The 17,302-nt window shown below is 44.4% G+C and overlaps 1 protein-coding gene across 4 annotated transcripts in view; it reads right to left on the bottom strand.

The window, feature by feature from the left end:
* Window positions 1–1,298: 1,298 nt before the first annotated feature.
* OCRL (OCRL inositol polyphosphate-5-phosphatase) overlaps window positions 1,299–17,302 on the bottom strand; it is a 51,837-nt gene continuing 35,833 nt past the window's right edge. For 2 of the 4 annotated variants that reach the window (XM_061407882.1, XM_061407883.1), the window contains exons 19-24: window positions 9,407–9,430; window positions 6,528–6,644; window positions 5,544–5,628; window positions 4,829–4,956; window positions 3,948–4,059; window positions 1,299–3,742 (exon numbers count right to left, since the gene is read on the bottom strand). In XM_061407882.1, coding sequence (XP_061263866.1) covers window positions 3,618–3,742; window positions 3,948–4,059; window positions 4,829–4,956; window positions 5,544–5,628; window positions 6,528–6,644; window positions 9,407–9,430 — 591 coding nt within the window. In that variant the 3' untranslated portion in view covers window positions 1,299–3,617. The remainder of the gene's footprint in view (window positions 3,743–3,947; window positions 4,060–4,828; window positions 4,957–5,543; window positions 5,629–6,527; window positions 6,645–9,406; window positions 9,431–17,302) is intronic. The other 2 variants (XM_061407884.1, XM_061407885.1) reach the window with 1 other exon arrangement.

The raw sequence follows: 17,302 nt of genomic DNA, 5'->3' as shown, positions 1-17,302 counted from the left end.
TAACACTTAGCAGCAATCTTGCCGGGGCAACATGTAGCTTTAGGTTGCTGCTGCTGCTGCTAAGTCGCTTCAGTCGTGTCCGACTCTGTGCAACCCCATAGACGGCAGCCCACCAGGCTCCCCCACCCCTGGGATTCTCCAGGCAAGAACACTGGAGCGGGTTGCCATTTCCTTCTCCAATGCAGGAAAGTGAAAAGTGAAAGTGAAGTCACTCAGTCGTGTCCGACTCTTAGCGACCCCATGGACTGCAGCCTACCAGGCTCCTCTGTCCATGGGATTTTCCAGGCAAGAGTACTGGAGTGGGGTGCCATTGCCTTCTCCTTTAGGTTGCTAGGCTACACTAAGAGACAGGGCTTCCACCTGCCCTGCACTCAGGAAAGCTACTATGCGTCTCCTGTAACAGCAGCTGGTGGGCAGTTTCTAACCTCCGGGAGGGTAGTCACTGAGGCTACCCTGTCGCACTGCCTGCTGCTCCATCCACGGTGGGGAATCACTTGCAAAAGGAAACACCTTCTTCTGCCAAGGCTTTGGGTGGGGCTACAAAAACCGTTCATGACAACACTGAATCAGCACATGCATTTGGGTCAAGTTCACAGAGCAGACTGGAAGACGACCCTGATTGAAAAGAAGCCTCCAGCTGAGGCCTCTTCAGTCCTGAAGGGAAAGGAATCAGAATGCCCAAATCCATACCAGAGATTGGAGGCAGGGGAATAAAGGCACTATGTTCGAATGAGGGGCTTTCTCTTCCAAGTGATGGAGCTCAGATTCAAGTTCAAAAAAGCACAACTAACTTTATGGGCTTTGTCACCCCAAGAGGTACTACAAGTTCAAAACGGATTTTTTTTAAAGTTGCAAATGAAGGATGTGAAAACAGGCTCTTTGGGAGGCAAGTCTAAACTACTGAGGCTATGGTGCCAAGGCCAAAGCAGTTCTCCAAAAATGCGTATGACAGAGCGTGCCGGATTCCTGGGGCTGGCGCAATCATGGATCTGACTCAGTGTGACATTTGTGGCCATCAAGAATCAACATCTTTTCTTCTAACAGTGTTATTTTGTTGCCTGAATCCCCAGGGTCAAAATAAGGCTCCTGGGCTGACTTCTGAAAGCACTGTGACTGCTTTGTTTATTTTTGATAATACGTGGCTTCTTCTCCTCTCCAAGGGCAAGCACACTGAGAATTCTGATACTACTTCCTTTCAAGATAGGAAATGCCACTCCAGGCACAGCTGGGGGGGATGGCAGCAGTCATGTGGGACCTGGTGACATAAGCCTCCCTCTCAGTTCTTCCTAAGATCACACTTTGGTTTTTCACACAACATATATTTATTCAGAAAAAATTTGCAATAAATTATAATAAAAAAGATGACACGAAATACAGAATCCCACTAGCAGCTTTGCTTAGTGACCAAGACATTTTTGGGAAATATAACAAACCAGTCATTACAGGATAAAAATTAGGAAACAGTGAAAGGGAGACTAATGCAACATCATCATGAGGGGTTAAACCATTTCTTCCCTAAAACGACAACTGCAGAGTCCTTCCTTATCAGCTGGATCTAAACTCCTTACTTCAGAGGCGCTAGAAAATAGTACATTAGAGGTACCTAGGAGTTAGAGAGTGGGTGCTGGAGTAGGCAGGGAAACAGATTTCTTATGTCTGCTCTGTTTCTGATCTCCCATCCTGAGAGATTGTCTAATCCCCTTGACCCTGTGTACATCCCAGGACCGGAGCTGGACAGAAGGTGGAGGCAGTGAAGCAACCGAGCGCACCTGCCTTTCAGAGAGCGAGCTGGATGCTGCCCACGGCCCCCACCAACCGCAGCCCTGACCACATGAAGGCCCCAGGGGGTAGCCGACTGGGGAATGTGTCTCGGACAGGCACTTCCCTGTCTTTGTGTGACCACCTTGCCCCAGCGTCTATCTATCACCTGCCTCTCCTCAGATCCCTTTCTGACCTAGTGGACATGACAAAACAGTTGTGTTCAGTCGGCCAGTAACTAAGTTCAGCACCCAGCCCCTGACTTATCAGGTCTGCAGCTATTTGGTACCAATAACTTGACTCCTACTTCCATAATTCCCAATCAGGAAAGGCTTTAGGCAGAATATCACAGGATACATACCTTTCTTCCCCCAAAGAACTCAATGCATGAGACAGGGGAGTTGAAGAACCACTCAGTGGCAGTGCTTTCCTGGCTCTCTGCTTCGATGCTCTAGAAGAGTCAGGAGTCAATGCCTAAGACCTTGCACACAGCCTATACACACGGCTCTGGGGTTTCCATGTGAACATGTGACAATGAGTCAACTCAGGGTGGTTTTAATGAAAGAAAACCAGGAGGAAGTCAATTACATCAGGCAGTTTTGCAGTCAGTGGCCGGTTTGCCAACCAACATAGATTAATTTTTTTAAAGGGGCTGCCCCACAGGAGCTTGAGTAAATGACAAGCTCAGAGGGTTGTCTTGGGAGGGAGAGAAGGTGCTTGCTTTGTCCCACTGCACAGTCTCTTACGCAGCACTGGACAGGTGACTGGGAGCCGAGGGCAGCTGGCTGCAGAGCCCCAGTCAGTCCTGATGCGGGAGGGGGCGACGGTACGTCAGGAGAGCAGAGAGGGGATTCTCGGGGTTATCCTCAATCCCCCTGCTGGGGGAAGGAACAGTTTCTGTAGAGGCCCACTTGGGGTGCAGCCTCCCTTTTTGACTCTGGTACAAGCGTTGCTCTGGAGGTGGATTTCTAAGTGAGGTGTGGGCCCCACAGACACCCAGGGTTGGTTCTTGTGTACAATTTGCATAAGAACCAAAAGGGATAGTAGGAAGCAGGACCTGTCGAACATGAATATTCTCACTCCTGAAACACTCAAGTGCTTCCACTGTGTGATTCTCTCACATCAATGAGATGTCATCTCTAATAGTCCCTAATGTTCTGCTACTAAGTGTAGTCTGAGACAAGAGAATATGCTTCCACTCATCATAGATCCATAAAAGGCCAATGTCAGGGAGGGGCACAGATACCATTGTGGCAGGAATGCACAAATGCATGTAAAAACCACATGCAGATGGTTAGCTCACTGCTGGAGACACCCAAGGAGGCACTAGCCTCACTGACTTTCTTCGTCATGGTAGTACTAGTGGAGTAGAGGACAAAGGGTGCTACGGGGGGGCGGTAGTGCCAAAGTGCTTTAGACCAAGGACTACGGACAAGTCCGAGCTACGGCAAGTAGTGCTTGTGGGCCTAGAATGGGAACACCTCAGAATCTAGGTCTCAGGTGCTAAGGACAGTCATGATGGCTGGGCTGGAGGGCAACACACACATCCCCAGGTAAAGGAGTGTAAATACAGGTCTCTGTGCCTTATGAAGAGAGAACACAAAAACACCAAAATATGGTTAACTTTGGCTTGGCAATATAAGTCTAAAAGTATCTTGCTGCGTAGAATATGGCAAGGGAGGGGTTAGGAGACTCTTTTCCTTTCACACTAGAAACAGAACTTTTTCATGCCAACAGCCTCGAAATTCTGCAACGGACCCTTCCTGTGGCATGACTTTTGAAATCATTCTGAAATACTCGAGGCCCAACATCTTCTGCCTCTAGAACCTCGGGGAGTAGTAAGAGGAAAAGGCTTATCATTAGTCTTCATCACTCCCAAGTAGAAAAGTCAGAAGGAACTGGGTAGCACGCTGGCGGTCACTTGGAGTCTGTCTTGCCATAAGGTTGGGTGGAGGCCTTAGGAGGAGACTAGTGAAGAGAGTAGCTAGAGGGAGAGAGAAAGAAAAGGGGAAAACCCTCAGTTAGACACAACCTAAGCAAAACCTCAGGGATGGGGGTCAGGGGATGAGGGCAGTGGGAGGAAGTGACTGTTACACGCCTGGACACGAAGAAGGGAATACATGTGTCCCCCATCCACGGACAGTCCTGACCAATGCTCCCGTGTGGCCATTCCTAGGAAGTGCTCTTACCGATCATGTTGGCGTTGACATTGTTGTACTCGGAGAATTTTAAGAGTTCTCGAAGGAATGCCATCAAATAACGAAAAACATTTCTATGGCATCCTGGAAGCTGGGAAATCACCTGTTTTTTTTTAAGAAAAAAGGGTGGTGGGCAGTGAGGATAACATGGAGGAAGGTAGTAAGAAGAGCTCACAGCTGCCATGAAAGTGGTTTATAATTCAACCCTTACAGGACCCGTCCCTTGTTGACTCATGACCAATACTACCTGTTGAATGATAACTCACATGGCAGAATGGTCATCCTGTTTGGCCCCTGTCCACTCAATGAGTAGGCCACGTTAACACATAGTCATACGCATGCCCTGCCTCAGGAGCAGATGGGTGTCAGCCTGCTCTCTCCCAACCTCCCCAGGCAGGTGGTGGTGGCATCTGCCAAGCTGAATGGTTTTCTGTGCAATGCCATTTGGCATGGGTGCGAGTGCCTCCCGATACTCACTAGTTTGATTGAGAGGTATTCCCAGTTATTGTGCCTCAAAAGCATTTCAAGATTAAAAACAAACACCGAGAAGACAAAAAGAAAGGCTCACGAGTGGCACCCACCCTTCCTGGTCATGTTGGCCAGAATGCTGCATGTGATCACTTTACCAATCTTACCCTGGAGAAGAGGTGTGCACCCTGCTCAATGGGCTAACTGGAAAAGGGTGGCAAATATAATAGGAAATAACACAGCCTACAGTTGAAGGGTCCCAACTCTCAATGCTGGTGTCCTGCTCTGAACAGATCGAGACCCATCCTAGCACACAGCTGGTTGTCCAGCTGGCTTTGTAAAAATGACTGATTTCTCTGTGGGGGAACTTGCCTCAAACACATTCTCAGAGCAACAAGACTCACCTGTCGGCAGATCCGGGGATCCTGAGCAGAGTCAAGGCATCGCTGATAGAGCTCATAACAGATGACAGGTTCCGGCAGGGCTTCTAGGAAAATGAGCAGTGCCTCAGCCACTGAGTGGTTACTGCCAGCTGGATGGCCTTCTGTCAAGGGAAAGAGGCTCCAGGAAAAAGGCCACACTTAGATGCAATGTGCTCCCTCCCTCAAGCTCCCTCAGGGGTGGTTTTCTTCCTCTTATTCAGGGCACCCTGGTCCTAATTGGGGTTTGATATTTTAGTGGTCCAGGTGTGCTATAGCTGAGTTATTAGAGAATTGATCGAACACTCTTGGGAGGTTTGGCCTGACTCGAGAGTCAAGGGAACTTGACATGGCCTGCAGAATGACAGTTCACACTGGAAACTCATCACCAAGATTTCCCATCCTCCTCCCGGTCGTGTGGTGGCAGGAGTGATCACTGGCCTAAAGCAGAGCAGCACCACGGCTGTTGGTCATATGTCCCATGCAAATTACAATTCATGGTTATCTACCCTTTGATTCCTTTTAGTAAGCATCTCATACAGAGAAAGCGTGAAAGTTCCTAAAGGGAATTGAGAACTGTATAGTCAAAAGACAGTTACGAATAAAATAAACATGGAAAACACAAAAATCACACGCAGGTGGGAAGAAGAGTTTGGGCAAGTACACATCCAGCTTCCTAAGCTTTTGTCGAAAAGGATACGGATTGTCTTGGGAATGCTGGTGTCCAGACAATCAATGATCTGCTGTAACTCCTCCTGCATTCCAGGGGTTTGGAACAGATCCTCCTACCAAAGAGGTTACAATGAATGAAACAGCAAAATGACCATCCCTAAGGTTCTGACGATTACCCAGCGATGAGGAGAGCAGCAGGAAGCGAGGGGAAGGAAGAAGCATCATTCATGATGAGGAACAGAGGTGTGACAATGGCACCTTTTCCCTTTATCATCTCTGTAATCCGTGTGAAATTTTCTTTCAAACTAGGAGATTATCGTCCAAGGTTTCAGCCTGCACCTGACAGGGCAGGGGACTGGATGACTCAACGGGGACATCAGGCATTCCCACTTCCAGGCTCCTGACAGGTACAGAAGGTGGAGTCCAAACAGGGGATCATATCCAAATATTGACACACAGACTGCTAGGGCAGGAGTCAAGGGTATGTCCACACCAAACCTTGTTTTCAAGTTCTGTTACTTTTCCGTAGGTAAGATAACATTATCTTTCAATGTAGGCCAAAGAAAACTTTCTTTTTTGGAAGAATGGGTTGGGGATGGTAGGTATTTTAGATGGGACTGAAAAGTAAGGACAAATTTTTAAAAAATGGTTTGCTTTGGACTTTGAAATCTGCGATGCCAAGGTGACAGCTGAAGCAGGTGCTCCGGACTCAGGTGCTGAGTGGTCCAGGGGAAAGCGTGTGTGGCCAGGGGACAGGGGAGCTCAGTTGGGCTCTACTCTGCCACTACACTTATGCCATAGTCTTAGGTAAATCCCCCAGCCTGCCTGCTTCAGCTCTCACAGCTATACATGGGAATACTTCCACTTGTCCAGGTGCTCTCAGGTGACAGTGCTGTTCTGCAGAAGTGGCTTGGGAAAGTTAAAAGCACTATCTATACTGACGCGAGGTACTATCATTTCCCAGTAGACTCAGGTGCCTTCCAAAGGTGCCCGGAGGCCTGCCCTCACTCACCTGGTGACAGGCATATCTGAATAAATGGTCTACCAGGAGCCAGATCTCCTTGGGGACCTTAAGAGGTCTCTCACTGGCACCTTCATCCAAGGGAACCATCTGCAGAAGGGATTTCTCCTAATAGATGAAAAACAGTGAGAGTCAAAAGGGTCTCAATAAAAATTCCTGTGTCAAACCATCTTCCCCCCACTCCAGTTCTGCTTATATGGGTATTATCTGATCTTCAGCTCTTAACACTGTTATTTTTTTTTTTTTCCTTCCTGGGACGCTCCTGGTCAGAAGGCACTAAATATGGATTTCCACAGTTAAATGATATCCTTTTCTAACAAGACGCTTCACTTAACCGTTAAGCATTCCATCTGGGTTTATTATGTTTCTCACATCGATGCACTGTGCCCTGTAAATCCTTTCAAGGGTGACACTGAGAACCGGCAATACAGTCACGGTCCACACACTACCAGAGACTCACGGACCATTAAGTTACAATTGTCAACAGAGCACTTGGAGAGAGCAGCAGCTACTGAGGTTTTTTGTTGACTTTTAATTTATTCTTCTTTTAGGTCTTACCACAAATATCAGAGCTTGCATTGTTGATTTAAATGGCGTTCTCTGGTCCTCAAGAATGAAAGACAATTCACATTAGACCTACATGCATGAATATTTCAGGCTTGACAGAAGATCTAATCTTAAGGCACTAAAACTCAAAGTCCTAAGATCCAAAAATAGTAAACTGAACACAGCATCCCAAGAGCCGGAAATACCACGAAAAGTCTAGGCTCTGAGTCCAGAAGTTATTCTTTATAGTAACAGCTCAGCAAAGAGTTCTCAGGCCTTTGACTCCATTCACCTAACTTTCTACTCTCTCTTAGATTCTCCTGAAGGAATCTCAGAGGAAAACCCAGAAGCGACATAAGTTAGATCAGTAACTAAACCTGAACTGGAAAATGGGGAATAAACTCAATTATTTCATGTTTATATAAGTCAAATATAAAATATATCACAAAGATTTCTGAAATAGGTTAAAAGGCATCTGAAGGCAGCCTTCATACAAAATCTAGTGCAGAGAATGGTGACCAGTTTTTGGCATCTTCCACCTCCTACACCTCTGGCTTAAGGTCACATATTATGTATACGCAAACTTAGAAAGTGCTGTAAATTTGATCCACAACCCTTAGCTGTGTCACTTGAAGGGAAAGAAGAGAAGTATTTCACTACTTTCAGTGAGTGCATACAGTAGAACAGACAGAGGGCTAAGAAGAGTGTTCTGTTCTTCAACATGCACGGGTGACCTTTTAAAGCCGCTGTGCCTTTCTACGGGCATCAGGAAGAGAAGGAAGCGTGACAGTTGGTTAGCATTTAAAATCTATCTTCTTCACATTCATTTTGTTTCTTTTCTTTCCCTGGGAATCCATCACTTTATATTCACGTCTCCTAGAGCTGCCAGACCTTCAATCATGGCTCATCCATTAACTTCTTTCCACTTGCAAGTATTAAATCCAGGCATCCACATGACACCTGAGCCAAAACACTGTCCATAATGCACTCTGCTCACTTTCTGGACCAAATGCAACACATGTACAGATTCTTCAGCAGAATAAATTATTCAGCACTAGTTCATGTACTTTTTAAAAAATCCGACATCCAATTAGCACTTTTCCTGTACTAAGGCATTAATGCAACACAAGGCACTGTTCAAGATGAAAAGACACATGGCCTGCTATTAACAGGAAAGGGTTGGGAAGCAGAGCCGTCTCAATCCTTAGTGGTTTAAAAAGGTTAATAAAATGCCACCAGGTTACATACACCATCCACTATCCATTTTCAAATTCACGTGTGCTAATATGAAATGTCATGCTTGTTGTCTCTGAAGTCTAGAGAAAGATTACACCCAAGAAATAAACTTTAAAAAAAGTCCACAAATGATCCTGAACTCTAATTTTTCAAAGAGAAACCAGGCACGCTGTGTCTTCTTTCAATGGGACACATTCAGTGCTTGATAAGTCCATACTCTGTAACCTCCGTGCTATTAACTGAAGCACAAAAACAGTATGCCGTGCCTACCATGAAAACACATTAAACTCCACCAAATGGGGAGGTCACATTAGATACTGTGTGAAAGTGCTTTAAGAATGGTTTTCAAGCCCGTATTTCTCTATTAGATGACCCTGTGTAGAGCTGGGCACCCTCCAGCTTGAGGATGGAGAGGTGGCAAAGCACCACAGAAGGAGTGCTCACTTGGTCCCTGCACTGGGTATGCAGGAGACCCGGGTTCTAGTCCCCTGTGCTCCACACCCTTGATGTCAGGAGCAGGATGACTTCAGTGAGATTCTCAACCTTCCTGGGGTGTCTATTAGAATGGAGACGACATCTTACCCTGTCTGAAGGCAGGGAACTCTACCACATGATCCCTATGATCTCATTCAGGTCTAGGATTCTATTCTATGCTCTATTCTTGACCATATCTGTGCATTCTTTCAGTAATTACTCTTATCACTTCCCCCAAATCACTCTTAAAGAACAGAAATTCACTTCTGCTTTTACTATCATTGAAAATGGAGAATGGCTAAGCGGTACCCTCCTCTATCTTATGAGCTTTCATATACATCAAGACAGCTCTTCAGTTACTTCTCATTTCAAAAAATGGTAATCTGGAACTTTGGGTCCTTTGCTTTTATGTTCTGGGTCTCAATGACTTGGCAGGTGTAGTAAGTATCTTTCCTGTACTTTAGACACATTTAAACACAGCTGGCAGAATTTGGGGGGATTCTCATGGAGTCAGAGGTCTCTGATATGGGAAAGCTGAGGGATAAATTCCAAGGACCATGGTTAAATGTTAACCAAGCACAGGGAAATGCATAATCACCAATGGATTGCATTACCTTTTCTAGGAAGCTGTCTTCTTCCTGAGAGCAGAGCAGGAAAAGAAAGTCATTGACAGATAGAAAATGATTAGAATTAATTTACAGAATTAGAAACAGATCAGTATTATCAGAATGCACTAGCTTACTAGATACATATATTTTAAACAGCTTTAAATTCTGCAAATAAATTCTGTTGAAAATGGAACATATTCTCACATACAAATTTCTCGATTATGCATATTCAATTTTGGGCAGTTTGTTGAGACTATCGCTCAAGAAACATACGTGTGCAGTCCTAGACTTTGGTGTCCATTTGCAGATGTCAGCTGATCAGCCAAATGCCCACTGGGGTTTCCTCTTCCTGCGCTGCTGGGCGGCATCTCGCTCACCCTAGTGCCACTTCAATGGAAGAATGTGGTTGTGAGCCCGAGAGCAGCCATGCAGAAGGAGATGGTGAGCATCTCTCCTCTCCACTGCCATGCCTCTCAGCCTAGCTAGCAGTCTCTCTCACTCCTTTCCCCTGCCTGGTACCCTCTCCCCTCCTCAAGGGCCGTTAGAGTCCCCAAATATGAAGTCTCTCTGAAATACAAATTCATTTCATTCCAGACCTTTGTGCACCATAAGATCCATCATTATCCCCTAGTGTGTTTTCCTACAAGGCATAACAGAAAAAAAGAGAAGCAAAGAAGAGGGAAGAAGGTATCTTTTTAATCATCTTTGTGTTTCACCATTATTACCATCTAACAAAGACAACAGCAACAATAACTACTGCCACCACTTAAGGGGTATCTGCCGTGTAGGGGTATCTGCCAGCAGTAATTGCAACGGGCTCATATACAATGTCATTTAGTCTCCGCACAAACGCAAAGTAGATTGTTGGGGGCCAGAGTGAGGTACTCCGCCCGTGGCAAAGGTCATGAGGAAGGAGGCTCGACATACGCAAAGGCGGGATCGAGCCTCAGGAGTCCCCCTGGAAATCCTCGAGCATCTACCCCCATAACCAGAGCCTGCCTACTTTACTACTTTGTGCTCTCACCTACACCTCTGACTTTACGGGGGGCTGTCCCCCACCACCTCTTTCGGAGAAGGAGTTAACCTAGAGCTCCAGTCAATAAAAACTCTTGGGCGTGACAAGAGTGTTTTAACCTACAAACTCCTCTGAAGGTTCTCTAGCCTGCCTGACGGGCTCGTCTGGCCACATGTGATTGCTCACAGCCTCCCAACCGTGAGAGGCACGAGATGCTTTAAACCCTCTAAAAACAGGTTCTTTAGAGAAGTTAGAAAACTATAAGTATAGTGGGCTGATTAGAAATTGTGTTGGTGAAGGGTTTTTCATTTGTTGAGCCAATGTTTGTTGCTAAGTCTCCATATCCCCTGCCCTTACACACATTGATGAATATATAGAAGAAATAAGTATTAACCTTTGATATTAATCACGTTAGACCTTAGGCTAAGTAAATTCTTTCCTTAACTAAAACCCACTATACCCTCACCCTGTAGGAATGTAACTTTATTTGGGTTGCGTCTGTTTTGAGAATAATCACCCTTGGAGAAATAAGTGTCCTGGTTGACTGACCACTGTCACAAGGAGAGGGTCATAAATTGTCAGCAGGCCCCCCTGGCCAGAAGATGATGTAACACCCCTAAGACCTCTGTATACATTTGTATGAAGCACCTGACTTTGATGAAAGTCAGGACTGCTGACCCCGTGTGACTTTTGCATAACATCTCAGTGTATAAAAGTAGACCATGGAAAATAAAGAATTGGGATCAGTTTCTCGAAATACTGGTCTCCCCATGTCTCTCTCTCTCTTACTCTGGCTGAGTCTCCATCTGGAGCGCGGAACCCACCAAGCTTACTAATTTTGCCTGGGCTTCTAAGATCCGAACGGGGAGGCCTCAGTGTCTCCTCTCCTTCGGGAGAACGGAAGGACGCAAGGACGCCTGCGGCCTACGTAAGTGGTGCAAGCTTCTTGTCTTGAAGTTTTATTGGTCCCCCGCGTAAACCAAGCTACTCAGCCTCTTTTCTCCACTGAATTTTCCTACTGAGCTATCCTCATTCTATTACTCCTTACATCTCTAATTAATATCTAATTGAAGCTATTGTATCCTGATCCTCGCCGACGCCGTCCCCGCTTCGAACTCCCTGGATCAGCCGAGGCTGGACCCCGGCAGGTGGCGCCCGAACAGGGGTAGATACTACTCCCACTTTACAAATGAGGCAACTGAGGCTCTGGGAGATCAAATTATTTGCCCACAGCCACACTCTCAGGTATTAATTGGCAGAATCTGGATTACAACCCAAGTCTGACTGACTCCACAGTCATGACCACTATGCTCCCTTAGGTAACTCAGAAAAGTATAAACTGACTGCTTCCTAGACAGAGAGGTGGAGGAAATTTTCGAGAATGTATTCTATTTTCCGGCAGGCTAAAGACAGTTAAAAGGCAGCAGGGTTAGTGGAAAGAGTACAGGCATGGGTGTCAGGCAGTCCTGCGTATGAATCTTCATTCTACCTCTTAATTCATTTTGTACGGACTGCAGGCAAGCTACTGAACTTCACAGAGCCTCGGTTTCTCCATCTCTAACCAGAGACAACAACATTTACCTCACAGGCACACAGAAGTGGCCTAAAACTCGGAGTAGGGGAGGGGGGCGGAGGGTGTGCAGTGGTTTTGCAAAAGGCCAGCAGCAGGCCAGGTCTCTCAAAGCTCCCTGCACCTCCCCAACAATTCCCAACCCTGTCAGGGGCCACCAAGAACCTGAATAGAAATCCCATGTCTCGGTCTGAGAGTGAAAGGAGAAATCCTGATCTCACCATCAGAACTGTGCAGGAGCTTGGAGGTGGGGAAGTGAGTGTTTCCTGACACTCCAACCAGTGCTGAGTACATTGGTCCCACGTGCCTGTTCCATATGATGGGTAGAGTTTGTAGTATTAGTAGCTACATTATGAGCTAACCATGCTTTTGTAGCATATATACAATGAAATACCATATATAGAATGAAATAAAAGTAATCAGAATAACAGTGATTTATAAAGGATACAAAATTTATAGTATTGTAATTATAATACTTTGGAAGTCAATTCTGAGGGCCAAACATCTAAGTTAACTCAATTTTGGAGTACAATCTTTTTTAAAATTTAGAACTACTTGTTAACAGAGAATCTTCCTGTCTGACAGACTTCTCTATTTTCCCTCCCGTGAATATGTGCCATATGATGTGATGAGTAAAACCAGGCAGAGTTTTTATATATTAACCTGCCAAACCATCAAAAAGGTCTTCTTTGAGCACTATCTACCAGTGCAGACACTGCGTTAAGTGTCTTTGAGGGGTGGTGGTGGGGGCAGGTGTGAAAAGTGAGGCTACAGAGAGGGGAAAGACATGGTCTTTGACTCAAGTTTGCAACTGAGTTGGGGTGAAGAGGCCCAGAATTTATGGCCTGGCATTATTGTGATTCACCAATCTGAGTTCTCAATAAATGGTAAAAATAAATAAATAAAAAATCAGGGGTACAAAGGAAGAAGTCCAACTAGCCCTTAAAAGAGTCACAGGATTTTAAAGGGTAGAGATGAGGTGGGGACATTACAAGTGGCAGGGAGGCAGAAAGAAACAAAGGTGGCGAGATTAGGGAAAAGTTGATCATATGGTTCCTGGGGGAGGACAAAGGGGGAATGAAAAAACTATCAGGAAATAAATCTAAAAAGGTATATTGAAGTCAGACTCTGCAGGGCCTTAAATGACAGGTAAAGCAATTTGGATTGTATTCAGCAGGTGTGGGGGAGCCAAAGGTCTGCCTTTAAGCAAGGAAACCATAGGCCCCTAGCTATATTACAAACCGATCTGTCCAACAGCCCTGAAGAGGGCAAATGCAAGGTTAGGGAAATAGAGGCAGAGGGAATCTTTAAAAGGCTAAGGAGGTAGATCAAGTGGGAGAGAGTATGCACCTCACCTAACAATGGGAACATAACATTTTTTTAAAAAAAATGAATGGATACAAGAGAAAACTCTGAAATCAAAAGGTCTCTGGTACTGGTGGAGGTGCAGCAGACTTACATTGATAGTTTATTCCTCTGGCTGCAGGCAGAAAGTGGGTGTAACTTATTTCAACTCTAGGTTCAACTCTGAAAATAGAAACATGACTTGCTGCTGCTGCTGCTAAGTTGCTTCAGTCGTGTCCGACTCTGTGTGACCCCATAGGCAGCAGCCCACCAGCCTCCCCTGTCCCTGGGATTTTCCAGGCAAGAACACTGGAGTGGGTTGCCATTTCCTCCTCCAATGCATGAAAAGGAAAAGTGAAAGGGAAGTCGCTCAGTCATGCCCAACTCTTAGCGACCCCATGGACTACAGCCTACCAGGCTCCTCCATCCATGGGATTTTCCAGGCAAGAGTACTGGAGTGGGGTGCCATTGCCTTCTCTGAGAAACATCACTTGCTGCTGCTAAGTCACTTCAGTCGTGTCCGACTCTGTGCGACCCCATAGACGGCAGCCCACCAGGCACCCCCGTCCCTGGGATTCTCCAGGCAAGAACACTGGAGTGGGTTGCCATTTCTCCTCCAATGCATGAAAGTGAAAAGTGAAAGTGAAGTCGCTCAGTCGTGTCCGACCCTCAGCGACCCCATGGACTGCAGCCTACCAGGCTCCTCCATCCATGGGATTTTCTAGGCAAGAGTACTGGAGTGGGGTGCCATTGCTAGCCCCCACTAAAAAAGAGCATTCTCCTAAGGCAGGCCTACCATTGCTGCTAATCAGTTAGTTCAACTGACTTGATTACTGGCTGCAAAAGGTTACATGTTGATCATATTATGATCAACGTTATGTGGCAGCCAAGCCTGGATGGGAAGGGAGTTTGAGGGAGAATGGATACATGTATATGTACAGTTGAGTCCCTTCTCTGTTCAGCTGAAACTATCACAACATTGTCAATGGGCTATACCCCATACAAAATAAAAAGTTCCAAAAAAAAAAAAAAAGGGAAAAGAGCCCAGGAGTCACCAGCGGGAACATTGGCTTATAACAAATACACTGCAAATCATTCTTCACCCCAGCATTCAGCCTTAGAGGTAATTTCCCAGTAATAAATGCAATGAAAATCATGTAAAAAAGTCATTTAGAGGCAGATTCAAATTTAAAAATAAAAAGCAGAAAACTGAACAGATACTGAAGTTCTAGAAAGGATTCATTCATGTGAAATCTAAAAAGAAACATAAACCTTAAACTTCATAGGGTAAGAAATGGGTCATTAGGTCAGAAAGACAAAATAAACATCTACTAAAGAGATCACTGGGAACAAATTAATCACCAAGTTGTTATTCATGCTATTTCAGATTTTTGATATTGTTCTGTTAATAGACATGTGATGTGCTTAGTCGTTCAGTCGTGTCTGACTCTCTGCGACCTCATGGACTGTAGCCTGTCAGGTTCCTCTGTCCATTGGGATTCCCCAGGCAAGAATACTGGAGTGGGTTGCCATGCCCTCCTCCAGGGGATCTTCCCAACCCAGGGATCAAACCCAGGTCTCCTGCATTGCAGGTGGATTTTTTACCATCTAAGTGGCCAGAAAAGCCCTTAATAGACAGGTCCCCAAGCAAATACAGCTGGTTCCCTCATCCCTCAACTTTTTCCATCTCTGTATTTACAAGCCAAACCTTTAGCTAAATCTGATAGGTTCAAGCTTAGTCTCCTTTCCCATTAGTCCAATCTACATACAAACTAGAAAGTCCCTCCAAATGTGTCTATTTATAACCACCTACTAATGTGACCATTTACAACCACATACTACTCTTCAAAGACTTCCAATGGGTCTAGATGCCCTCTGGCTCCAGTATAAACTCATCTGTTGACTTCAAGGCTCTCCATCCCCCATTCCCACCCTACTTAGCCAGCTTCACACACCAAAATAGGCTGATTCTGAGACTGATTTTCACAGAAATTAGCTCATCAATCAGTAAGCTTTTACAGCATATAAGGGCTTGAGTAAGCAGCACAGGAAAGGAATCTATTTGTTAATATAAATTACAAGTTCCACATTCTAAATGACTCATTTTAAATAACTTTCCAAAATATTGACTTACCCAACACACTGGACATGGGCCAGTAAAGGAAGTTAATGTTTAGATGATCTCTAACCAAACTTCCTATTAACCTCAGTTTAGAATTTAGCCATATTGTAAATACAAGTAAACTTTCATCACCACTGAATTATAGGAACCCAATAAACTCTGTAATACTTTGTATTCAATATACAACAAATACATATTGACGAGTATATGCTACTTAATAAACCAGAAAAATCCACCTTAATTCTGGAAAAGAATAATTACAAAGAGATTATCCTGTTTGTCACCTGTGCTAATCCTAACAGTTCTAGTAGCGGCAAAGTCACTATCAGGGAGAATGAAAAGGATTTATACCAGTTACTTTATTCTGCACTTGCGGGGAAGAGCACATAGCAGAAGAATCTTGGTGAAAACAGCACAAGAGAGTCAACACAGGCATTGAACTCACTTCTAGTTTCACTCAAATTTTAGAGTAAATAATACAAAAAAGGACAATAGGTACCGTCTCATGGGATTTGAAATGTCATCTTGGGTCTTAGAACAAGCAAGAACAAACAATCTGAAGCATTTCAGATGGTCAAAATCAAGCCAAAACAGCATGGGAAGGTATTACAAATGGGGTACAGATAATCTTAGATTCTTGTTTGTTGCCCCACACTAATATGGATAATTTCCTCATCAATGAGATCCAGGAATTTAATAATAATTAAATGCAACAGGCTGTGAAAGAATCGGGACCCTAAATCCTACAAAATTAAAGCTTTAAACAGAATAAATTGTGACCACACACATACAATTTAAGAAGAACTCAACAGTTTTGTAAGAAAAAAATGATCAGGGTTCTATTTAAAAAACAAACAAACTCTGAATCATGCATGCACAAAAAGAAGGAAAAAGGCTTCCTACAGAGCCATTAACTCCACTAAAGATTTTGGCTACTTCCTATTCATGGTCAAATGTGGCTGAATTATCTGATAATATCTTAAAGAAACTTTCCTTAATGGTGGTTAAGTCTCCTTCCCATCCCTTTAATTAAGATGGGACAATTACAGTAAAAAGTAGTATATAGTGCCTGAGCCAACTTTGAGCAAAAGGTTCCAGTTAGAGGGAGTACAAAAGGATAAGTTTAAAAAATCATTAAGAGGAAACAATCAGACAAATTTTTAAAATGGCAAGCCCCTGACTGGACAATTGTCCTGGATTTTTAAAAAGCCAACGTCATCAAAAGAAAAAAAGGGAAGAACTGTTCTCTAGAAGAGACTGCAGAAAACTCACCAAATGTACTGCATGAATCTGAATTGGATCTTGGCTTTATAAAGCTATGAGAGGAATTATTGGGACAAGTGGAAAAATCTGAATATTGACTGGCTAGTTTTCTTAGGTGTCATAATGGTATTGTGCTGATATAGAAAGTGTCCTTTTTCTTGAGAAGCAGGTCAAAGTGTATACTGGGAAGTGACACATCACCACTTAGTTTTGAACAACATAGCAAAAAAAAAGGTATATGTCAGTATAAGTGTGCAAAGCATGTGGGTGTTGTTTACTGTACCGTTCTTTCAATTCTTCTGCACATGTGCCAGTTTCATAATAAAAGTTGGGAACAAGAAAGCTGGGAAATGGCGTTTGGGATGGAGGCAAGGTGTAGGAAAAAGAAAGGGGAACAACTTCATTTAGAATATATTTCAAAGGTGAAATAATAAATCTAAAACACAGAAATATGATGGTAGAAGAAAAAAATAAGTATCATGAAAAATAATACACTCAGTCATGAGGGCTCTAGGGAAACAAGCATAATTCCAAGAAAGAACACTGTGAATGAGCTCAAGGGTTTTAATCTGCCATCTGAGTCATCGC

Source organism: Bos javanicus, chromosome X (genome assembly GCF_032452875.1).
Source record: "Bos javanicus breed banteng chromosome X, ARS-OSU_banteng_1.0, whole genome shotgun sequence".
Taxonomy (NCBI): Eukaryota; Metazoa; Chordata; class Mammalia; order Artiodactyla; family Bovidae; genus Bos; species Bos javanicus.
The sequence above is the reverse complement of the archived record's forward strand: the minus strand, read 5'-3'. Positions and strand labels throughout refer to the sequence as shown.